This window comes from Melanerpes formicivorus, unplaced genomic scaffold (genome assembly GCF_026170545.1).
Source record: "Melanerpes formicivorus ecotype bairdi unplaced genomic scaffold, bMelFor1.0.p_v2 SCAF_25, whole genome shotgun sequence".
NCBI lineage: Eukaryota > Metazoa > Chordata > Aves > Piciformes > Picidae > Melanerpes > Melanerpes formicivorus.
The window spans coordinates 12,599,015-12,625,440 of NW_027142377.1; the positions used below are offsets into that span (position 1 = coordinate 12,599,015).

General features: G+C 38.0%; 1 protein-coding gene across 1 annotated transcript in view; it reads right to left on the minus strand.

Moving 5' to 3' along the window:
- Positions 1-26,426, minus strand: part of SNTG2 (syntrophin gamma 2) — a 102,729-nt gene that overhangs the window by 61,387 nt on the left and 14,916 nt on the right. Inside the window, exons 3-7 of the mRNA XM_068153401.1 lie at positions 22,385-22,441; positions 22,230-22,287; positions 13,376-13,419; positions 13,218-13,259; positions 577-664 (exon numbers count right to left, since the gene is read on the minus strand). Coding sequence (XP_068009502.1) covers positions 577-664; positions 13,218-13,259; positions 13,376-13,419; positions 22,230-22,287; positions 22,385-22,441 — 289 coding nt within the window. The remainder of the gene's footprint in view (positions 1-576; positions 665-13,217; positions 13,260-13,375; positions 13,420-22,229; positions 22,288-22,384; positions 22,442-26,426) is intronic.

The window sequence follows — 26,426 nt, forward strand, 5'->3', positions numbered from 1 at the left end:
TTATGTACACTTTTCTACTTGCATCATTGATTTCAAGTACCTTGAATATTTACATTTTCTAGCCAAATGAACAACAAAAAAAATTCCTTATCTGCATTGTTCATTAACAATTTACTACTGATCCTCTTAAACTACTTAGTTGTCACACTGTAATTCTGCTCGCTGATACAAATGACCAAAATATGCAAGTAATTTATGAAATATGTACAGTTAATGCTATTCATGTTTGGGAAGTGTCCTGAAAATACCTCTCAGTGAGAATGTACAGTTCAAATGTTTGCAAACACTATTTTATTGTATTCAGGCCAAGCTTCTGCAGAAAAACTTCCAGATATTACCCATGACTGTACTGCATTTTAATGAGGTTTTCAGTTTTATCTTGAATAAACTGTACAGAAGCAGCCATGCAGTATGCACTATATTCTTGTATGTCGAGCAATAAAGTGCACACACAATTTTCTGTCTCTTCCTGCAAAACACTCAAGGATTGAATTCCTATTTCTGTCACTGTCATCTTATCACAAGAATACGGCGAAGAGGAAAATAAATTACTACTATCTGTTAATTTCCTCTTACCTAATGGGAGCTTTAAAAATGATGGAGCTTCCCTGAGGTACTGAACAGTGATGGTAACTTCATCGCCAGCATTTCGCAGTAGGTGTACCTGTCAGTGTGACAAATAACAGCTACTTTAAAATGAAGAACCACTAGTCATGGAAAACACATTACTCATAATGAAATCAACAGCTTTGCTGATCTATAAGAATCTCTGTGTGAACATTTCTTACTTGGAATGAAGAATATCTTTAGGGTCAAGCCACACCAGCAATAGTTAAGAGCAGGCAAGACCAGTGGAATTACTTTAATAAAAAATTTGGTGTGCAACTTTATTTTATATATCAGCTGAACACAACATCTACAAATAAATTCATTTTATAAAGCTGGCATAGGGAAGTATGGAAATAGGTGTTTACGTAGATTGAATACATTAATTGTGTGTATACACATAAATATGTATATTAATATATCATCATTATCTAGGTTGTAAGTATTTGGTTCAATTCATTTAGATGACAGATTAAGAACATTTTTATGTTTCAGATATAGTCTTGATTTTTGTGACTGCTTTCATTATCTGTAAGTATTTTCTAACCAGAAGGGAACACGTACACACACACACACACGTACACACACACACACACGTACACACACACACGTACACATGTGCGTAAAATATCAGAATTTAATTAAAGGTGTAGCACTAACTACTGCACAAGGAGCTCTAAATAGCATCTTTGATGGAACTCAACTCCTGTTATAGGGCAGAGATATTTCCTAGTTTCATATCTATGACACTCAGGAGAGAGGATTTTATTCGGTTTGTATGCGACTGCAGCCCTGATCACATTTGTCAAAAATGGAAAGTAATGCCTGTGGCCTCTAGTCTGAGCACAACTAGAGCATGCATGTATCAATTAGAAAAGTAACTGACCACAGCAAACTCTTACAGACATATTTATTGGTAGATCTGTTTGCTGTTCTATGTACTATTGACCACAGATCACTGAGAGTGAATGACAGTGGTTTGCATTCATTAAATTAGGAAAATCAGCTCTGAGGGCAGAGCTTAGTGAGGTCAGAGAAAGCAGAAAATAGGCAGTCTGAGCAGATCAGTGAGCTTGAGACATGAAGGTCCAGAAGCAAAGAGGTTGGGGATGCATAAGGATTTTATTTATGTTTTTTTAAAGGTATACTGAAAAGCATTCACTCACTCTTGGGCTGTTGCCTTACAGCAGCATTAATAGAAAAGGACAGTGATAAACGTGAGTTGTGTGGATTTTAAAAACCATACTTGATTAAATGCATGTACTGGAGCTATCTGTGTGTGTACACTCACTTGTGTGTTTGCAGTTTTGAAGGAGAAAAGGGCACCAGATGAAGCACTTGTTTTTCATGCTGGCTCTAATTTGTGGATTTGGTGTATCTGGAAGTGCATTCACCAAACCACAGTTTATTATGCTTCTCTTTTTCACACATATTTCTCAAGAACAGAATGGAGATAATGATAAAAATATAAATAGGAACTTCTAGATCTCACTTTGATAACTACAGTCTGGACTCTACAAAGGAAAATATGACTCATATTTTAGGAAAACCAAATGAACTTTGTTGCTTCATTTTCACTGTCAACACCCATTTTAGGGACAGTCTATATACCGCAGGCAGGCAAATCAATGTCACAATTTGTGGCTGATGTGCATTCTTTTAAAATTGTGGCGCCCTATTGTTACTGTGGTTTGTTCTAAACCTAAACCCACACCTTATCATTAATATTCACACTGCTCAGAGACTTAGACAGGGGCTTGGCTGTTCAAGTTCTGACTTATTATAGACCAGAACTGTAACAGCAATTAAATTGAAAAGGTGCATGGCTCTGATTCATTAATTCCTGCATATGGCCCTTTAGCCATGACCTATTCTGAGAGCAAGAGACACATCATTTAACTTCAGCCATCTAAAAGATTCAACTCTAAATTAGTTGATTTATTTTTTTCCCCATAGAAGTCAGTAAAGATCTTAGGATAAAAAAGGAATTTTCACCCACAGGAGTCTCTCTCCAAAGAAGGAGAGTCTGAATGATAACCTTACACTTCAAACATCTGAAGCTGGATGAAATGAAACACATTCTTGCATCTACAGATGAAAATTAAATACCTAGCTCAGGCTAAAAGTCTGAAGCAAAAATTGTGAAGTAAAAGAAAGTGAATTTCCTGATGAATGTCTGAGCTTGGAAGTACATGTGTTTCACAAATAAAATACTTGCAATTCACAAAAAGTGCAAGTCTTGGGCTTGAGAAATGCCTGGGTGCAAGCCTGTCATGCAGCAGGCAAACAACCATGAAGATGTAGTGAAACATATGAGAATTAGATCATAACATAATGTCAAAAGGCCAGTTAAATCTAGAGAACTCTAAGTTTTAAGAAATTTTAAGCACTTCTAATGGAAAGGGAACAATAATCCTTAATACTTAAAATGCCTCCTAGGCTAAAGTATGCTTGGAAGTGGTTTTTGGAAACTTGGCAGTTTCAGCTCGACCCATATGAAAAATCTGACACTGTGCTTTTCTATGTATGAGTAGGCAAGGAAGATGCATGAAAAATAGACATCATACTACAAGTAGTCTTTAAAATGACTGCAGACAGCATAGGAAAAGCTTAAAGTACAATTAAGTTAGCTCAATATGAGAAGCACTTCTCTATTTTCCATTGGTCAATTACAAAGTGATTTCCAATAAATAGTTCTGATTTTTGTATCTTCCTTAGCTTTGCAGTATTCAATGCACCATAATCTCTTCCTTAATGTTTAATTGGCTACTCCAAAATCAGCATTTGTGTCTGAACAATTTATACAAATGTGATGGGAATATGATATGCCAAGTGGTGCAGGCTACAGAAATGTTCACAGATTCAAATTAAACTGCAGTTTCTCTTGGTTAGCACTCAATTAGCACCTTTATTTCTACCTGCAAATACAGTAAAAGATGGTTTTTACCACAACACTTCAGTATTAGTTTAAAAAAATAACACTGCTACAGCATGATATAATTACCAGGAATTATAGGGGGGGGGGAAGAAATTATTTATTTATCTTTAAATTGTGTATGTTTGGGTTTTTTACTTAATTACACACTTTAGTCCACGTTAAAAGTTTTGAAGTGAAACAAACATCTGGGATATGAAAGATGCTGCTTCCACAGACTTTGCATTGTAAAACACATTTTGAGCCAAATCAGTTGTTTCCTGAGGCAACGGAAGTTTAAAATTCTCTAAGGCTGACTAGTACCTGAACAATGAACACCCAGCCCTGAGAAAGGACTTTTTCCATCCTTCCTGAAATTCCAATAATATAAGAGCATTAGAGGGGCTTCCCTCTATAAATTCAGGTCAGTCTCAACTGTGCTATAATTGAAAGGAGTTCAAAGTCACAGAAATCACAGTTTGAAAATAAACAAGATGTTGTATTGCTTATCTTCTCTTACCCATTACTTGTAAAATGAAATAGTTGTCTCAGGTATCAAAAAATTATGACACCAACTACCAGAAAGCAAACACAGTTCTTAGATGGAAATGATATGAAATCATTACTGACACACCTGGTATGTCACACACTGCAGGATCAAAGTGCCACTTTGAACTCAAGCACACATACACAAACCTGACTGAGCATGACTAGAAATGCATATGTTTAAGAATCTTTAGAAATGTAAACATTTCTAGTCCCAAATGCAGGCTTTTTCAAGCAAACAAATTGTAGCTGTCTAACCCTCCAGGTTCACATTCTTCAAACATATTAATAATCTTTCCAGATTGTAGTTATGTGGTTGTGTTTATACAAACTCCAGTTGGCACTGATTGTGCAAAAGGACTAAATGGAAGTTCTCATGTAGCCATTACTTTTCCAATTCTCTTTGTCAGTTTTTGCCTGTATTCATAGTACACCTGTGGAGTTCTCAGAAAAGGCTTTTATCTGTCTCTGAGGAGAGATATACCAGTCAGAAAACTTCTGCCATTGTCTGCAGGTAATGGTATGAAATGATGATGAAGTTAATTTCATCTGGCCGATCGACAATATTTAATGAATGCTGCCTTATGCTACTGAGTGCAAAAGCTAAACCAGAAGGTTTTAAAGTGATCAGACCCCGCAGGTTGTATATTCCATTCTCTGGTTTAGAAATGGCTGACAGTTTGGACAACGCTTCCTTTTCCTTTGACAAATTTTTCCACAAGGATCCTTTTGTACTAAGTCTTACTACTCTAATAGACATCCAACAGACATCCAGAGTTAATACGTGACTAAATGCATGAAGCACTGAGAACTGCTTTTGGTGTCTACAGATTCACTGCTGAAGTACAAAACAGAAGTCCTAGACCTATGGACTGATAAGCTCAACAGAACACCCTGTGATTTGTATAAAGCATAAAATTTATTTGTAATCATCTATATGGCCACCAATTCAGGCTTAAACAACTGGAGAAACTTGAAAATAAAAAAAACCCAACCAACCAAAGCCAAAACCAAAGATTCTTCTGTTACACTGAATTCCTTAAACCATCTAGAACATAACACAGTAATAGGAATACTTGAAAGAGAGAAAATTCAGCACTGTTTCACAGTAATTGTACCCTGTTATGTGAATCTTTAGTGCTTTGGCCTCCACATCACCCCCAAGCATGAAAGTGCTACTATCACCAGAAACCAGCAGATCATCTGCAATATTAAGTACATATCAAAAAGAAATTTGCATTGGGAAAACTCTCATACCTGAACCTTCTGAACACTATCTCAAGACTCCTGCCTATATACCAGAGTGGGAGGGGTTGGAAGTGGCCTCTGAATATTAGGTAGTCCTGCTAGAGGAGGATCACCTAGAGTAAATCACAGAGGAACATGGCCAGATGGGCTTTGAATGCCTTCAGAGAAGAAGGCCCCACAACCTCTGGACAGCGTGGTCCAGTGCTCTGCCACCCTTTTAATGTTTACATGGAACCTCCTGTGATTTGGTTTATGTTCATTGCCCCACGTCCTGTCATTGGACACCACCTTGTAATTGTGCTGCTGTACAGACCAATATCTATTCACCACAGGTCACCATAAAGTATATTCTGTGCTGGAAAAAAACAACCGCATTCTACTTCATGAAGGTAACATCAAATCTCATTGACATGTTACAGACTTCTGAAGGATCAGTTTCTCCTCTTCCAGAGTCAAGATTACAGCCAGTGCCATATTTGCTTAAGTACCAGGGCTAGACTTCTATTAGACTTTTTACTAATACCATATTAGACAAAACCCAACAAGAAAAAAAGCAAACAAGCAAACAACTTTTGATCTACTTATCCAATTATTTAGTGGTTTTGATACAATCTGCTAACTTATTTGTCATCTGAAGCATATGAATACCATTCTGTTTGTATAATGTGGAGTAAGCAAAGGTGCCATTATCTGCCTTAATTCAGTGGCTGAATAAACGTGCCTGCAATATCAGTGACAACTATAAGGCACTGTGATCTAACACTTGTTTAGATCACATTCCTATTAGGTCAATGGCTTTGTGAAGAGAAACAATACTTATGTCCAGCTCATACAGTGATCTCAAAAGAATTCATCAGTCATCGCAGTGATCATAAATACAACCATCTTATTAATGAGTTAATTTTATGTGGGTGTAAGCCCTCGATATTACACATTTTCCTTTCCATTTCAGGAAATTTACAAAATGAAAACTAATTGAGTTCCACTTACATAAACAGAGTAACTCTGGGTGTAGGTGTTTGATCACCCTAGAGCACAGTTTCCAGGCCAAGATGTTAGCAGGCAAAGATGTTTATTATGTTACACAGCAAAATTATACACTCTATCAGAAGGCACCTGTGTCACATCTTAATTGGTTATCTTCTACTGGCGTGTGTGTAATTAAGGCACACAATAGCTTAAAATAATAAAACAATATTCTAATACACCCAACCAAATTCTGCTAAGTTTCTCCCTTCAGTTACAAGATGTTTACATTCTTTTCTATGTCAGAGACCAAACAAAGCTGTTCCAAAGCTATCTGAAAACAACCCTTCTCCTACATCTTCCCCTTTTTCTTTTTCTAGTAAACCCACACTTTTTGATGGACCTTTCTAAAATTCTTTGCATACATAAAAGCAAGCAAGGTAAAATGAACAACATTGCAAAAGCAATTAGCTCATTCTAACACAACTGGCATAATATATGGGTAAAGATAACAAGACTTGCAGCTATACTATAATAACAAGCATACACTCCTTTCCCCTTATCTTACAATTTCAAGACACAAACAGGAGAGTTGCTTATTTTAGATAGAAAAGGAAGGATGTTGGTGTCTTCTCCCTGGTAACTTTGTTACCTGCCTGAGCTCTTAAAGAAGAACTTAGAACTTGCTAGTTCCAATACTTACATTTGCCTTTTCTTATTAATAAAGAAGATTTATTAACCATACCAGTTCTAGCCTGAACACATTGTACACAGGGATTAAGATACAAAGACCTACAAATACAGCAAACCCTATCTTCAGCACTGTCTTTTACAATCTGCCTCAAAGGCATGAATGTTACACCTTTGCCTTTTTCTAAGATGGTCAAAAATCATAGAAATGTTTAATGTCAGCAAGGTCTTCCCTTGATTTGTGAGGGTAGGGCTGGCCAGGCTCTATCTCCACAGATAAGGAAAATACCTGAAGGCAGACAGCAAGAGTGACAAGGCCCCTTCGCTGGGTCAGAGATAACATCCTCAATGTTTGCAATTCTGCCCAATGTAAAATTGAACATAACACAGTAATCCACTTTCACTGATACGAACATACTGATCTCTTGATGCTCTGTTTTTCCTAAGGAAAGGTACTGAGTCCTGTTGTTCCTAACCTTGCCCTAATGTTTCTTTTCCTTTCGAATTTCTCCCAACTAAAGCCTCCAAAATGTTTATATCCGTCATAATTTTTTTAATCACACTTAAAACCACACATAGAATAGTTAAAGCACGTTATGTTCTCAAACTATTATATTTTCTTGTGACATAATATCTAAATTCCCCCTTTTTTTTGTTTGTTTTTTATAACCTAAAATGAAAATGTCTTTTGTGCTATAATCCATTTGACCTTCCCTTTAACTATTTGATATTATTACTTAACTATGGGAGACTGTTGAGTTAGCATATAAATCCATGTGAACATGTTACCTAATCGCACAACAATTAAGCAATCATGATATTCAGTCCTAAAGCAGATGTTTTCTGGTGACATTCTCATGCAATCAACTTCTGATTGATGCTTTTGATCTCACATTATCATGACAGTCATTGTGATCAGTGTTAGGTAGGTCTGCTGATTTTTTTAAGGGGTTGCTGTGGCCAATGTGCAGAACCTGGCACTTGGATGACACTTCTGAACTCATAGAATAACTTATTCTACTTAAAGTTACCCATTATTACATATATCTTATTATTATTATCATGTCTATTATAATCAATTACTAATTATAATAGTGTATGATAATTACCATATGCTTAACGTGTTTATTATTACTTGATATACCTTATTATAATTACTAAATACTTATCCTGAGTACTCAATATTCATTATGCTAACTATTAAAACTTAACAACTAAAGCCACCAAAATAACAAATCTCCGAAGTCCCCTACAATCAGAAATAATGCTAAAATCATTATTCATATCAGGACGGGCTGCAGCGTCCATTGGAGGCATGGAAAGTCTCATAAGTTGGCTAGAAGTTGTCAAATTCTCACCCGTAGATAACAAGCAAGTCCCAGGGGGAGGCGATAGCAGCAATTCTGAGCTTAATTGATGTTTTTTGAGCCTCCTGCTGTGGCTGGCACCACCGCTCTGAAATTTGAGATGGCTAGAGCAGAAGCCATTGCTTCCTCCTCACTCCATACCTCTGTCCACACTGTTGGAAAGAGCAAAGGCTGGGAGAGAAGCTGCGACAGCCTCTGTCGCCAAAGTTTCTGGATGTTGATGCATGCAAGCTGTTAGCACATCACTTACAGCAGCATTTCTTAAGGCACACAAAAGTTTCTGGTAATCAGTGTTTTTCACTTGTTTCTCCAAGGTAGATTCAGCACAGACATTGCTCTAATTTCTCTGATCTCACTCTCCTTTTTAGCAGAGTCCCAAAACTGAGTTCTGATCTTATGCCAGATCCCTGGATCTTACACTGTTCTTTTCGTGGAAGAGGAGCAGTGCTCAGCAGCTGAAAAGAGCATCTGCTGAAAAGCAGAGGTACTGATAGACTTCTCATGATGCTTAAAGAGTTTCTGAAAGGCTTTTAGGACAGTTATCTCCCCTCAATTCATACTTTTTGCTTAAAATGTCCATTTTGTCTGCAACTAAAACATCTTGAAGAGAGTTATAGCTCTTTTTTTCAAGATCTAAGTAAAGACTCTGAATATTGCTCTCTCTTCTTTTGACACCTTATTCCCCATTATGTGCTTGCCAAAGAGAGGCTCCAACCCCCCTACAATTACCCCAACTGCTCACCCCTGCCTCGCAGCCTGTGGCTCTTCTTTTTCTTCAGTTTCTTCCCCTCCCTCCCCCCCTCCCCAGCCCCAGAGGTGCCTTTCATTTTTTCTTTATTTATCTTTTATTTTTAATGTCCACGCCCATACTTAAGCTAAGCTGGGGACTGTCACCAGCTACTGGACAAAAGGTGGACAAAAGCCTTTAGCAAGTATCATAGATGCCAACCACTTCAAGGCAACCATTTAATGACGGCAGTGAGCACTACCTCCACAAGCCTTATGAAGCCAAGTGTTCTGCTGTTGGTGCAAGTTGGTGTCGTTATCTGTAGTTGCTCAGGGTGCGCGGCGCGGGTCACCATTTGTCGTAGTATGGGTGTAGGTGTTCAATCACCCTAGAGCACAGCTTCCAGGCCAAGATGTTAGCAGGCAAAGATGTTTATTACATTACACAGCAAAGTTATATACTCTATCAGAAGGCACATTGTGTCACATCTCTACTGGCATGTGTGTAATTAAGGCATGCAATAGGTAAAAATAATAAAACAATATTCTAACACATCCAATCAAATTCTGCCAAGTTTCTCCCTACAGTTACAAGATGTTTACATTTTTTTCTATGTCATAGACCAAACATAGCTCTTCCAAAGTTATCCAAAAATAACCCTTCTCCTACAGCTCTGGTCTTTGACAAACACATTTAATTAATCTACTCAACAGTACAAAGGGGTACACTAGCTCTTAATTAGCTTTCAGCTTGGTGCCCTTAGTAACATTGAGTTAGAATAGATAGCACTGTAGCTCTTCAAAGCCGGATGAAATACTGATGGTCACCCAGCATAAAACATCGTTTAAATGGGCAAAGAAAGATGTGGGAGGGAGAAATGAGGAGAAGATATTGCTTCAGGGAAGCTAAGCTCAACCAACAGGGAAACCCAGCATAGCAACCAAAAATGAAGACATAGACTAGCCTGTGCACAGGATGCAAGGATCAAAAGAAGCAAGAGTGGGCAGGTCTTCCTAGCAATCGTCAGGGATAACAAGGAACACTGCATGGCACTGCTCCTGAGGCTATCAAATCCCACTTCAAAACCAGGCAACTATTTTTCGTACCAGCACTTTCAAAGACTCTTCAGACTTATCCACGGGCAGTTGACATCTTTTTGCTCTTATTCCAGTGCTGTTCTTCACATGGAATATTTGGTCTCCTTCCATGCTGCTCAGAGAGATCTAACTGAAAGCTGATGGTTTCTGTAGTCTCTGAACCCTACACGGAACACAGAGGCAGGATTTCCTATTTTGCGATGCCTTAACATGCTCACATAGGAGAGAGGCATAATTTTCATGAAAATAGTTCTTGAAGTTCTGGATCTGTGCCATAATGCAAGTTTAAATACATCCACTCTCATTCAACAAAAAGTCATAGGAATTCATGGATCCTCAAGACTGTAAACTGAAAGCTTTTAAAAAGACAATAATTAAAACCCCAGGATCAGTCAGACTTATTCCTAAATTGAATATGTATTTCACTTTAGAAGTTCATGCCATGTTTATGTGCAAGTGCACACACTCAGAGCCTCTGTAATCCAACAAATGAGATGAGGAATATTAACCTTCTGACAGGCAGCAGATAAGTGTATCATAATTTACATATTTTATCTACAAATATCTAGAATCTTCTGCTAAACAAATGATTCCTTCAAGCTGAAAGCTTAGGGTCATGAAGTGAACCCTTCTTTTTGAAGCATTTATTTTTAATTGCAAAACCACCATATTCAAATAGATTTTTGTTTGGGGTAAGAAATTTCAACAGTTATTTCATAAAAACTCAATGACATAATCTTGATACAAATAAAATAAAACATCTTCACTCTTTTAGGAGCTTCAGCAATAGACTAACATCTCAGATCTCATAGAACGATCCCATTCCTCTACTATCTGACCCATTTCTCTAGCTCCACTCTGATTTTGCTATCAGGTTGTGATATTAGAAAAGTCACTCTTGCAGAACTATCTCCTGGCCCACTGAGATCTCTCCTCTGTCCAGAGCTGTCCTCAATCATATGGACTACAGTTGTTCCAGGAAGTTTTGCTTAACGTTTCTCTGAATTTGCATGTACAGTGCAAAGAATTGCATTATGCTTTCCTTATGACCATACCATAGCTGTATTACAACAGTCCTGGAGAGCTTCTTGGTATCAAAACCCAGTCCATAAGGGATATAACTTACTATTTTGCAGGGAATAATGTTCAGGAAGTTTAGAGTTGTCTTTGTGTGGTAACAATAGAAGCGGCAAAAGAGTAGTTCACCAAAACACAATAGGTCTGCTTCTGTGCTTTACTGAGATGGTCTGTAATTATTCTAGAAATCCAGTGTGATGGTATTAATCATCACCAAGAAAGGGACTGCAAGGTGATGCAGCTGCACTTTATCTTGACCTAGACAGAATACCTCCAAGTAATGAAAGCAAGTTTAGTTCCTTTGTCCATGTAATTTCGTTCTTGCTGATAAGACTGTCAGAGCCCATGTCATTTATGGTTGCTACAGATGCTATTTTGAGATATGGCTGTCAGTGAATTGACTGAGAACTGCCAATACACAGGCAATGGGGTGAGTAAGAACTTTTATATATACTCCCTTGCAATGCAGACAGGAAAAGCCCTGCATGGGGAATGAAGGTGAACTAGCTTTATCCACATACAATTGAACTGATAAATGAAATAAGCCAGTTAAAAACTAACCACTAGTCAATAAATTATTTTAGTTTGCATTAGACCAAGCATTGGGATAAACTGTCGTTTGAAATCACATGGAATAACTGAAAGAGCAAAAGAGGAATCCTTGTCATCTCAATTTAAATAATTTTTCTTTCAAGCAAATAAACTGACTGAAAGACCCTGGTCCACTTCATGAGCATTCATTTTTACCATGAAAATGAGTGTAGCGGTGAGAGCTAACATTGTGCAAGGAACAGTCATTATAATTCCATTCTTCAGTCTCAAGATTCCTCTAAACTGAACATCACCAGATTCCAAAGCTCTGCAGAAACTGCAACTGGATTCCCAAGTGTGCTGTAAATTTGTGTCCCAGGGGCCTTTTCAGTGTGTCACAGCAATCCACACATACTGGTTTTCTCATGAAAATCAAGGCACAATGTCTGTACATATATATAAAATATATATGCAGCTTTTTATTTATAGATATAAATTTATTGGCAACCCCTGAACAATTGTGATCACCCAGAGGATATTTCATTACTTATGAGCAGCATCATAACACAGTAATGTATATTTTCACCATTCATTCTGAAATAATTAAGTCATTTTAATTGTTTTTCTTTGCATTCCATTGAATTTTCATAGCAAGAAGCCCAAGGTACAGTTTACAGGGGAAAAAACAAATGGGAAGGGAAGGGAAGGGAAGGGAAGGGAAGGGAAGGGAAGGGAAGGGAAGGGAAGGGAAGGGAAGGGAAGGGAAGGGAAGGGAAGGGAAGGGAAGGGAAGGGAAGGGAAGGGAAGGGAAGGGAAGGGAAGGGAAGGGAAGGGAAGGGAAGGGAAGGGAAGGGAAGGGAAGGGAAGGGAAGGGAAGGGAAGGGAAGGGAAGGGAAGGGAAGGGAAGGGAAGGGAAGGGAAGGGAAGGGAAGGGAAGGGAAGGGAAGGGAAGGGAAGGGAAGGGAAGGGAAGGGAAGGGAAGGGAAGGGAAGGGAAGGGAAGGGAAGGGAAGGGAAGGGAAGGGAAGGGAAGGGAAGGGAAGGGATCATTGATAAAACTGACATAGTCCCCATTCTGTGAAGAGGAGTTGCACTCTGATGAACAGAATGGAGGTAGCCTACTACAAATTTGCATTTGTGCCTTATTTTGTGCTTTGAAACACTGCTTTATCTAAAGGATATAAAAAAAATAATAAACAATGACAGAGACTCAACTTTGGAACAGTACATTTGTGTCACACGTGCATGTGTCTTACTATGAAAGAGTGTCATGGTATATGCAGAAACTATATCAAACAGTGAAAATTGAACTGTTAATGATCACACTTATGAGAAACCTGACAATAAGTAAACAAAAGTAAACTTGTATGTGGCAAGGCTAGAGACAAAACAGTATGGACACAGAACATTCTGCACATTATTAAAAAACCAATAAGTGGAATGACTTACCACTTCTTCATGAGTAGCACTTTCTACATTTATGCCATTAACCTAAAACCAGATACAATAGGAAGAAAATGATTTGCAATGTATAAGTTAGTGTAATGGAAGAAACCAAAAAGCAAGTATGAAACAAATGTCTGTGGAAAAAATGAATGTTTACTGACCTGTATTATGGCATCTCCTATAAATAACATTCCTGTTTGGTCAGCTGTGGGATTACAGAAGGAGTACATTTTAATTGAAAGTAGTACTGCAAAAGAGCCCTATATACTCTCCAGCAACTGGTTCAGCATGCTGCTTGCAACCCTCATTTGAAACCGATTTTGTTGTGAAAATAACAATGGCACAGCAACCACTATTCATCCTACAAAGGTAATAGATTCCTGGCAATTTTAAACAAATTAAGAGAATTATCCTCCATGTGTAAAGAACGTATTGAATACAGAAGACAAATGTCATTTCTCACTAATGAAGGATTTCATTAAATTATGTGGAAAGTGTGAATCACACTTTTCATTATTCCCCCACAAATGGGAAACAGGAGTTTCTGAAACTACTTAGCAAGTCTTTTCCCCTTGAACAAATTTACAGGGACCTAATTAAAGAGGTTGTGCCTAGAATTTAATGCTACTCTTTAACATGATGTGTGAGTTACCTTTGTTCCCAGGAACAGCAAAATACATTATTCAGGCTGTAATTTGCAGGTTTCCTTCATTACGGAGTTAATGGAAATAATGTAATGAAACTGTAAAGAATTCCACACACATACAAATGACATTTTGGAGGTGCATTCTCTAGCTTCTAAATTCTGTATGTTTTGGTGGAATTTGAGGATTTTTATATCTTGGAAAGTATTACTTAATTAAATTTGATCCTGCAAAGACTGATATGACTCAATCAGGCATATTAGTCTTCCCATAGGATTTTATAGGGTGAGAGTTTAAGGCTTTGAAGAATGCCCCCCCAAAAATTAACAAAGACAGAAGTTTGAGAGATGGAAATAGAGGCATAAAAAGAAAAAAATGCATAGTGTTCCAGTGTTCCAGTCTGAATGCTCCTACGTGATGCAGACATGGCATTTCAGGGCACTGTTTAAGGGCCATGGTAGTATTAGGTCAACAATTGAGCTCAATAATCTTAGAGGTCTTTTCCAACTGAACCAATTCTGTGATTTTATGTACAATTCCACTCAGATTTGAGTCTGTAACTAACCTGATGTCCCTGATGTCATTTGATCACAATACAATTTTAACTCAATTTCTATTGAGTACTTGAATCACACACACATACAAAAAAACCCAACAGGCACTATGTCCCCTGACACTATTAGGGATACATAAAGATGTGCTTCTTAAAACATAGTGATCCCTATTGACTTCACAGACCTCTCAATACATAACCTTAACTTTAAATATATGCTTAAACATTTCACTGTATAAAGAAAATCTAAAGGAATAGTTACACTAGGCAAAATAAGAGTGGAGAAATTGGTGCATATAAAAGAGACTTCTCAAAGTTATCAGGATGTATTTTCCCTCCACTTCCATGAACTCTACGTAACTACAGTCATGACTGTAAAAATACACCTGCTGCAGTTTGCCCCCTTTGTTTTTGAATTTTAAGACAAGAAGTTTGACATTAAAAATGTCTGTGTTGTAAAGCACAACCATATTAAACACTGAAAACTGCCTTGCTGTGGAAGTATTTAGAACAGAACACATTCTTTACAAAACAAAAATCCCAACACTCCAAACTTGTAATTTTGATCAGAAAGTTTCTTTCGTTTTCTTCCTCTCTGTAAGTGCCCAGTTTGCCATGTAAAGGGAAGTGTTACATCAAATGCCTATGCCATTATTCTAATGTGTCAGGTTCCCCACATTAAATTAAATGGCAGATAAGGAACTGGGACTTCTGTGTCACTCTTTAGGCCTGAGAAAAAGGGAAGCACAAAGAAATCATTTCATGTTCTCAGAAGTACTGTATCTACCCATGGAAAAGTCACTTCCAGATCTAAGCATATACAAACACAAAGCACTCAAGCTCAACACATTCTGAGTACTGATTCAGTGTGAGAGATGCACTAATGAGAGATGTGAGACTGGTACTGGACATAGAAATAGGCAAGGAGCACAGATTTGGAAAAGAGAACAATGGACCTTATGTGAATTAAGGAGTAGGATATTCAGAAGTAGTAAAGAAATTGCCATTAATCATCTTCAGCTCCTTGTGAATGTGTTAATGGCAGAATGATTCTCCTGTTGAGTCACAGATGATCGGTGAACATAAAAAAAAAAGCAGCTACTCTGGGAAGGTTATAGAACAAGGCTACCAGGATGATTAAGGGACTGAAGCACCTGTCCTATGAGGAGAGGCTGAGAGCCCTGGGGCTTTTTAGTCTGGAGAAGAGAAGACTATGAGGGGATTTAATAAATGTCTATAAAATATCTGAGGACTTGGTGTCAGGAGGGAGGGGAGAGGCTCTTCTCAGTTGCACCCTGTGATAAGACAAGGGGCAAAGGATATAAACTACAGCACAGGAAGTTACACCTCAACATGAGGAGGAACATCTTCACTGTGAGAGTCTCAGAGCACTGGAATGGGCTCCCCAGAGAGGTTGTGTACTCTCCTTTATTTAGAATAAACCAAACCAGGTTGGAAGAGACCTTCAAGATCATCACGTCCAACCCATCAACCAATCCAACCCACCCACTCCTTCTCTGGAGACTTCCAAGACCCATCTGAGTGCATTCCTGTGTGACCTGTGCTGGATTCTATGGTTCTGCTCTGGCAGGGGGGTTGACTCGATCTCTGGAGGTCCCTTCCAACCCTCCCTTCCAGCCCCTAACATCCTGTGATCCTGTGACTGTTGAAAAGCTGACAACATCCCACGGAAGAGAATTTTCACTGGCATTTTGTACGGCTGCATAGAAAGTATCATATCTGCAAAATTAACACAAGACAAAACTGGTCTGGCCTGGCAAGAGAGAACTGATTTCTCTTCAGCTTAAGCTATACAGAAAACAACACAAACCACAAAGTGCACCTTCCAAAGAGAGCATTCACCACAAAACCCTATAGAACTAAAGTACAATTTCCAGTCAGACTTTATATTTTAAAATAGTTGTGAAGAAACACAAATAATCTTTTGCTGGAAGCTGATCTTCTTCACATGCATAATAATTTCACCATTAACATATTTTTTGAAGACAATTTCTTTAAACAACAGAAAAGCATGATTCAGCAGCAGAAACCTAATGCACACATGTTTAGAGACACACATATAAACCCTCATTTGGGGAAAGCACATAAACAACTGCCTAAATCTAGAGCTGGACAGCTAATGTACTGTCTCTGGGATTTATAACTGAACCAAAAGGAATGAAAAAAAGATTAAATTGCTCTAAAGTTGGAGCACTTTGTTTTTCTCTGTTAAAAATGAGCATTAGATTCATGAAGCTCTTAAACTCTATTAAAAAAAAAAAAAAAGGCAACGAAAAAAAACCTTACCCACAAACCCAAAACAAACACCATCAGTTCTACAATGAAACATAATTTCCAAGTGAAACTTACAAGTATTTAACCCCAAATTTCATTATACCCAGAGGTTATGAATTATTTTAATGCATTTCATTATATACAGTGAAGAATGTTCCGGTGGCTGAATGTTCTGAGTTCATTCCAATCCTGCCAGGGTATACAACATCCCCAGTCAAAAATGGATTAAACACTTTACAATAGATTTTTCCAGTACAGCAGAATGCGGGACACAAGTCACTTATTTCCCACCTAGAAGGTGGGAAAATACTTTCATTTTTAAATGAGTTTTGGCTCTGAAGAGCAGTCATTTTTTGAAACTAGCAAAATGAAAGCTATCTAAGGTTTATTTACTTTTACTTAACTATTTTCACTGTATCTCAGTGAGCTAAACTCACTGCTGTGTTTCACCACGGCTGCTTGTCCGCCTCTATACATGATAGGAGATGTGAACAGAGCTCACAGCAGTAGACAGATTACTACAGCAGGTCTCACAAAAATGGAAAGTTGCAGAACTATTAAGTTAGCAACACAACATAGAAATTTGACTGCTTGATGTTTACACAACCAAAATTTCTAACACTCTATGCAGTAAGTCACTTGGATGTATGATGAGGTTACATTTCAAAGTACGTGTGGTCTTAGAGTCTCCACCCTTTAGATTCCACAAGTTCATAAAGATTCTTAAGTAATTACAAACACAAATAGGAGATAGAAAAATGCAAACACATGAAAGCTCGTCGCTACACATATATTGCATATAAGGATTCTTTCAAATACATTTAAGAGATCTGACAGATGATCCTATGGATTCATTGCACAAGTAAGCCTAAATGATCTGACTCTTTCAAAGTTCAGAATATTCAGTTACACATCTCTAAGAATAGGACTCTACATCTATTTGACTAACTCTACTGCAGTCTTTACTGCAAAGAAACTGTTAATACTAAGTCAAACACATATAAAAATAACACACAGCTAGAAGCCATTAGCACCAACTATTGTACAGTGATTTACTCTGTCTTCAGACAGTTTCAAATAGACAATACAGTACAAGCAACACTGGGTTAAAACAAAACAACAGCTAGAGAAAGCATGAATCAAACTCAGAAATTTTACTGAGAAGCTTCGATGTCAAGATTGTCTTTTCAGGCTTGATGGGGCTCTGAGCAACCTGATCTAGTTGGGGACGCTCCTGCTCACTGCAGGGGTGTTGGACTAGAATGGTTTTTAAAGTCCCTTTCAACACAATGCATTCTATGATTCTATGACAACCTGGGAGATTATTAGCAATGTTGCTTATATAGTTTGATATATAAGAAAAAAAATCTTGCTTTGGAAGGAAAATAATTACTTATGGGATTAAAATTACTCTGTAGTTAGTTATATAATTAACTTTCAAGTTGATAACATATGATTGTATTTAATTGTTCTCATTCTGTTTGGCACAGAACTAATCTCTCCAAAATTAACTTTAGCAAAAGCTTTGGCTGTGTGAAAAAAAACCAACAACAACAAACAAAACAAACAAAACCCCAACAAAACAACAACCACCTCCTGTTAGAATGAAAGACAGACTCCACAGAAAAATGTAAACGTGAAGCTCAGGAAAAAGGACTACCTTACTGTGATTTGTAATGCACTGGATATTAGTCTCCTGCACTGAACGACAACTTAAAATCATAGAATGGTTTTGGTTGAAAAGACCTCCAAGATGAAGTTCAACTGTCAACCTAAGAGCACCGTGGCAAATAAACCATGTCCTAAAGTGCCATGTCCACACATTTCTTGAACACTTCCAGGGACAGTAACTCCACCACCTCCCTGGGCATTCTGTTCCAATGCCGGACTCTTTCAGTAAAGAACTTTTTCTAACATCCAACCTAAACCTCCCCTGGCACAATTGGAGACTATTGTGTCACCTGATACTAGGGAGAAGAGATTCACCCCCACCTTACTACAACCTCCTTCTTTCAGGTGGTTGTAGAGTGATGAGGTATCCCATCTGCCTCCTAAACTAACAATCCCAGTTCCCTCAGCCACTCTTATGAATAAGACTTGTTCTCCAGGCTCTTCACCACTTTTATTACCCTTTTGCCTTTCAGAAACATACAACTGCCCTCTTGAACTGTGCTTCTGTCTTCATTTCAGTGAGTTTGTCCAGGGTAATTCTCATTGAATTGAACTAGGATAACTTAATCTGAAAGTTATAAACACAGCAATCACAGCTGGAGGTCTTTAAACCAGTCAAAATTGTAATAGTATTTCTTACCTGTACTATTGCCTGTAATAGTTTTTATTACCTCTGTCACTACAGCAATGCTTGTGTTGAATAATGAGATCAAACAATTGAAAGGTTCACTCTATTCAACAACCGAAGTGCAAATGCCTTCCTCCGCTGCTTAGGTCAGTACTAGTTGTAACCACTGCTCATGTGGGAAATTCCTTGGACATGGCATTGCAAGAGCTTATAACAAGTATCTTCTGAGGAGAAATTTTCAGATTTGAGTTACAAAATTGTTACACTTGCTACTCTACAAATAAGTGCAGCTGATGAAAAATTGCCTACAACATACAAAACTCTGCATTGTAAATAGTTCATATACAAACTTACTGCTAGCCTTGATTTAAAGTGCTACATCCTAAAAGGAAGGGAGATAGTTTTCCTCATTGGAAATTAATTTCCTGAATTACTATCCCTAGATCTGAAGGCTTATATATATTTTTATTATTAGGTACTTACTGTCTTAGTGTGGTTTATTTTTCTGTGTATTCAAGGGCACTATCATTGTTTCATATACAATAGTACAACTGACATTAAAGCACCTTCTATTCCTTACTGCAGAAACAATATCATAAAAAGAACAACTGTACTTAAATATAAATATGGTACACAGGAAGCCTGAAGTAGTCTTTCCAACAGCACACTGGCATTGCCAATCCATTCAATATTCATGAGATATCTGCTGAAAATACGTTATCAAATTTGGGTAATAATTTCAAGCAAAGTAAGTACCACTGAAATAAATGCAGAGGAGAAACACAGTCTATGATCTAGTAAAGCACAAGGCTGAACATGATGCCAAGCAAATATGTTTCATCTCCAATGCAACAAAGCAGCAAGAGAGATTAATGAGGTCAAAAGATCACATCAATGCATCTCAGTCCTCCAAGGAGCAGGACATGCACTGAAGGTCACAGTGCTGTGTTTGCAGGAATGGTTACATGAAATGGGACATTCGTTCTAAACAAGACAGGGAGCACATAAAAGTATATCTGAGAAACATGACAAAAGCATATCTGAGACCACCACAAGGAAAGAAAAAACTAGTTCCCGTGTCCATGTCTGCCTGAAAAGAAAATTGCCTTTCCTTCAATCAGTTAAGACCCTTAATTTACCTTAGAAAGCACTACCCACTCACATGCAATGGTTCTTTTGCTTACTGAAGGACAGAGCAAGAAAGACATAGATCTGCTCAAGTAGGTCCAGAGAAGGGCCACGAAGATCATCAAGGGGCTGGAGCACCTCCCCTAAGAGGACAGGCTGAGAGAGTTGGGGTTGTTCAGTCTGGAGAAGAGAAGTTTCCAGAAAGACCTTATTGAATCCTTCAGTACTTAAAAGAGGCCTATAAGAAAGATGGGGACAGTAGTTTTACCAGGGCCTGTTGTTACAGAACAAGGGGTGATGGCTTTAAACTAAGAGGGTAGGTTTCAACTAGATACAAGGAAGAAATTTTTACAAGGATGAGGTGAAACACCAGAAAACATTGCCCAGAGAGATGGTAGAAGCTCCATCCTTAGAAAAATTCAAGGCCAGGTAGGATGGGGCTCTGAGCAGCCTGATCTAGTGGAAGGTGTCCCTGTCTATGGCAGGTGGGTTGTACTAGACCTTTAAGGTCCCTTCCAACCCAAGCCTTTCTGTGATTCTATGATTTATTTTCCAAAGCAATTCTCCAATTATCCAAGATCAGTCCAATGTCTGACACAGTCCCCCAAAGGTGGTTCTTGCACACAGAATCACAGAATGCTAGCGGTTGAAAGTGACATCAAAAAGTCATCTAGTCCAAGCCCCCTGCCAGAGTGGGATCACCTAGAGTAGGTCACACAGGAACACATCCAGGTGGGTTCTCAATGTCTCTAGGAAGGAGATTCTACAACCTCTCCAGGCAGCCTGTTTCAGTGTTCTGTCACCCTGACGTGAATAAGTTTTTCCTTGTGTTTACATGGAACCTCCTATGCTCCAGCTTGCATCCATTGCCCCTTGTCCTATCCTTAGACATCACTGAGAAGAGCCTGGCTCAATCCTGCTGACACTTGCCATTTATATATTTATAAACATACATGTGGTCACCTCTCAGTCTGCTCTTCTCAAAGCTAGAGACTCAGCTCCCTCAGCCTTTCCTCATAAGGGAGATGTTCCACTCCCTTAATCATATTTGTGGTTCTGTGCTGGACACTTTCAAGCAGTTCCCTGAGGTCCTTGAACTGAGGGGCCCAGACCTGGATACAATATTCCAGATGCAGCCTCACCAGGGCAGAATAAAGGGGACAAAGAACCTCTCTTGACCTACTAACCACACTCCTCCTAACAAACCCCAGGATGCCACTGGCCTTCTTGACCACAAGGGCACATTATTGCTGGCTCATAGTCATCCTTCTGTCCACCAGGACTGCCAGGTCCCTTTCCACTAGACTGCTCTCCAGCAGGTCATTCTCCAACATGGGGTTGTCCTTTCCCAGTTATAAGACTCTGCACTTGCCTTTGTGCTTCATGAAATTTCTCCCTGCCCATCTCTTCAGCCTGTCCACGTCACACTGAATGGCTGCACAGCCTGCTGGTGTATCAACCACTCCTCTCAGTTTTGTGTCATCAGCAAACTTGCTGACAGTGCACTCTGTTCCCTCATCCAGGTCGTTGATGAATATATTGACCACAACTCTCTGACTTCTTTTTGCTAGATAAATGTCACTACCACTTAACTGGGTTGGACTACACTGATTTAGATCTTGTCTCATCATCACCATAACAAACATTACAAATCATTCTCTAGCATTCTCTGCTGTTTGCAGCTAGACACAGTTAGCCATATCATGGCTCAGTGAGTTTTTATGGGGGTAAAACCAAATCTACTTAGTATCTTTTTTGTCTTCTGGGTTTTCAAAGTGACATCAATCAATTTGTTCTGTCATAGTTTTGTTTTCACGAGTAACTTTCAATATTTTGTTTGCAACAGCCTTACTGCAGTAAAAGGTTTTCTGAAACTATTACTTCTCAGTAAAATTTCAAGTGCAGGTCCTAAAATCGTGAAAAGATTATAGATTTTAAATTCAACACAAAGGTACATGGGCCTTTTATTGAAATGCATACCCAGTTTTAAAGAATGAGCCATACATGTATTTTTAGTTCCCAGTTTAAAAATCACTTGATTTTTCCAAAAAGCCCCACCACACAGTATATAAATAAATATCACAAATCTGTGTTACCTGCTTGGTCTTTAAATATTTTTGATACGACGACAGGCACTTTGTGCTCAGCACCACCCTGCAAAAAGAGGTGCATTAACCATGAGACCTCAATTAAGGCAGAAGCAATTTATTCACACTGAAAAGTACAAGAAGAAGCAAGAAGTTATCCATACCTTTATGCTTAAGCCCAAGCCACCAACTGGTTGTCTATGAAGTGTAACAGTTCTATGCTTTAAAAAATTGTAGGAAAAAAAAATAAAATCAAGTGAAAACACAGTATCTGAGTAAGCACCAAAGATGTTTCTAAACTGGTTTTCACTTCAAAATCCACAGCAAACTGATTCTGTGAAAGAGTACTTCCATACATTTCCAAAATTTCTCTCTCCTGTTCCCGAGGACACTACTTTAGTCTGAGCTAAACATGGAAACCTACTCTATTATGAGAGACAGGACCTTATTTTTATCAGAAGGTCTGCATGACTCCATTGCAGGCAAGAATTGAGCTTTATTGATACCTGTGCTAATTGAGGTTGTTTCATGGGTTCTTTTCTTCATTTTGAACTGTATAAAAAAAACTTTTAATCTACACTACCACATTCACTGGAAGAGTTCAGATGTGAACTGACCTAGAACATGACTATCTTGAAAATCAGTGACTCATTTCCAAGTCATTTTCTATGACATAAATCCTGTTTCTCTCCACCTAGGCTTACACACTGTAAACAATTATTCCAATACATCCCATTATGTAAAGATGATACAATAAATATTTTGACAGTTAAGATTTCTTCAGCATTTTTAGACACCAGGTACAAATACAACACATGGACAGCTTTAGCCATTTTACAGAGGCAGGTATTATTTATTAGTGTCTTACACATTCACTGTAACTAACATGAATTTTTACATGGTCAGTAGATACATGCCAAATGATAATACTGACAGTAATTGAATGTGTAGCCCTATGAAGCAAGATTTACATAACATATTGCAATGATATTTACACGTTCACAAAGTTGCTTATTGCAGAGCTTTGAATATTCCTATTTAGAGGCGCTGTGGAAGAACATGTGAAACACGTTCATAAATGTTGCCTACATAACAGCTTTTTTAATTACAGCTACATCAAAAAAGGGGAGGGAAGGCAAAAAAAACCCTGCTTTTAAGGATGTTCCAACTGCAAAACAAAATGCCAAAAGGTGAGCAAAATAAAGACCAATTTAGAGAACCTTATTTTAATCCTATGACCATACATTATCTGCTCTATTGACCACGTCATAGAAGACCAAATATCACATTTGACTTTCTACAGAGAGATTTTTGCTACTGATTTTGAATGTAAAGATACAAATAAAAAAAATTAGTAGTGTACAATTCCAGAAGATTAGAAGCAAGCTAACACTGAGTCAATATTAAAAACATCTAAAGAGAGCCATAGGTCTTCACTTTACTGCAATGCTTTAAGGATAGATGATTGCAAATCTGGCAATGAACCATCCATTCCACTATGGAGTAATGGTAAATATAGTTCTTCAACATTTAAAAAGGAGAAACATTAAGGAAATTACTTTTCCAAATGACATTAATATTTGCTATAAAATTTCCAAATCACAATGACATAATACCAGTGCTGCAATTACTTTCCTGAGACAGTGATCTTACATGCCACAAAAAACAGATTAAAAACTTAAACCTATTCCAAATAATACAGTGTATTTGAAGCACATCTATATCAGCTAGCTTAAAGATTCCAAATCAAAATGTAATTGAGCTAAAGCTACTATTTAGTGGATATGATACTCATAGGATAGTGACAGTGGCTAAATTAATTGCAATAGTGCTTGTAAGAGACAGCACGCGATAAGGTAATGATGAGCAGGAGAGATTCTAAGCATAGACATTCAAAGGCAAGGTCTTCCAAGGTCATCCTTGTAGCAAGAAACACAGATACAACAAATAGAAAAGCATTCTATCAGCAAAAGGTTGTCTTGCAAACAAAATTAGTAAATAAATCAAACATGAGTCATGCTGAGCATGAGAGAAAATGTTCCTGTATAATGCCACAGATAAAAATCACTAGTGAAATCCTGCATCATCAGGAGACTACTAAGAAGAATCAGAGAAACTACAAATTCTTTCTGTATCTGGCAGTGAAACACACACTTTAAATAATACACTGATACCCTCGTTTGGGGAATGGTGCAAATAAATTGGAGAAGTAGCAGGTAAGGGCCACAGGAATGCCAAAAATCCTGAGACATCTGTGTAGCAGTGAAACAGATGCCAGGAGTTAAATGTATTTGGCTTTTTCTAAGCCCTTTTCAGAGATGATCAAGCCGTTTTAAAGTAAATTCCCTAGTACAAAACCAAAACTTACGAAAGCGTGAATTCAGTGACTTGAAGTGGAACACACATTCAGACTAGAGACACAGGATGAGATTTTAAAGTTGTGACACAGCATAACTTGATCTTTTAATACCCTTTTTCTACTAGCAATATGGCCTTGAGACCTTAAAAAAGTACAGATACTTCAAAAAAACCAAAACACTTTAATTTACAGCATGATCTACCATGTTATTTCATGAACAGAATTCCAATTTAGTTCTACCCATGGCTTTACTGAAATACTCCTGGGCATTTTTAAATGCTAGTAAGCAGTATGATATTTAGGTACACCCATATAAATTAGTTTCACAGTCTGATTGAAATATCCTTATTCTAGAGAGCAAGAATGAAAATAATTAGGGTTTCATAATTTTAAATAAATGCTTTTTCTATGTATTTATGTGAATTTTCTCTGCTTAAACTATTTTGTTGACCAGCTCCAGCCTTAGTTTTGAATGTTCAGCATTTTAACACATCATAATTGAACACTAGATCAGATTCACCTAATTCCTGATCAGCAGTGTTAACTTTGTGTTAGTTTATGCATGTGACATTATGTGCTTTATATTGTGCCCTCTATTTCAGGGCAAGGATCATTCACTACTAGATAGTGGGGCTACATTTTTCTTCCTGTAACCCCTCAATTCATTCTGCATAGCTTCCAACATAAAAGACAACACAAAGCTACAATTCAAGAGACAACACCCTGTGTATTTCTAATTGTCTAATATTTGACTTTGCAACTTGATTTTCGAGGAGGAAATGAAAGAACTACTTTGGTGTAATAACCACAAACTGACATAGTTCACAGTAGGCTAGTTTCCATGTAGTCCTTCATTTGAACCCGTAGATTCATAACATTTTGCCTACCTGAGCCAAAAAGACACCATCCTGCCCCATCCCCTCCTCACCCCTCCCCCTGACACCCCCCTCCCCCCCCCCAAAAAAAAAAAAAAGAAAAAAAAAAAGGTGGGGTGAGATAGAGAGGATTCAGTGTCAGGTATCTGTTGAAGTAAGACACTGCTAAATTCAGGTTTTATAGGAAATATTCCAAACTGTAAACCTCCCCTGATGCAGCTTGAACTGTTTAAGATCATTGAGTACAATTATTATCTAATTTTAACAAGCATGGCAATAAACCATATCCCTTAGCACCACATTGCTGCCTGTTTGAAACACCTCCAGTCTTTGGCAACCCTTTGAGTCAGGAAGTTCTAACATCCAATATAAACCTCCCCTGCCACAAGTTGAAGACATTTCCTCTTGTCCTATTACTTGCTATGAAGGCAAAGAGACCAACACCTGTCTTACTCCAACCTCCTTTCAGGTAGTTACAGAGAGGGAGAAGATCTTTCCTCAGCCTCCTTCTCTCCATTCTTCTCTCCAGTCTAAACAACACCGTTCCCTCAGCCACTCTGTGTAAGACCAGTTCTGATAGTCTGTCATGGCTCCAGGTGTAATAGCTTAACTGAAATTTTAGTAAAGGATGCAGATCTGTGCATATCCCTGAGAGAGAGAACTCAGACTGATGACAATGCAGATCATTTACAAATATGGATTTCTAGGTACAGGTAACATGTAGAAGACCACATATCAAGATTACAGTTCCTTCTTTTCCCATTAAATTAAGGTGATTTCTTTCAATTAAAAAAGCTTCTTTTTACAATGAATTATAGGTAAATCCTGCCAGAACACAGCTGTTCTTTGAGTAATTTAATTTGCATTCATTTTGCACATTTCACATGTTGGTTGGTGTAAAACCAGAGATGAACAGTAGAGATTGCAGCCATCAATATCCTGCATACCACATGCTCATGCTTCCATCACAGT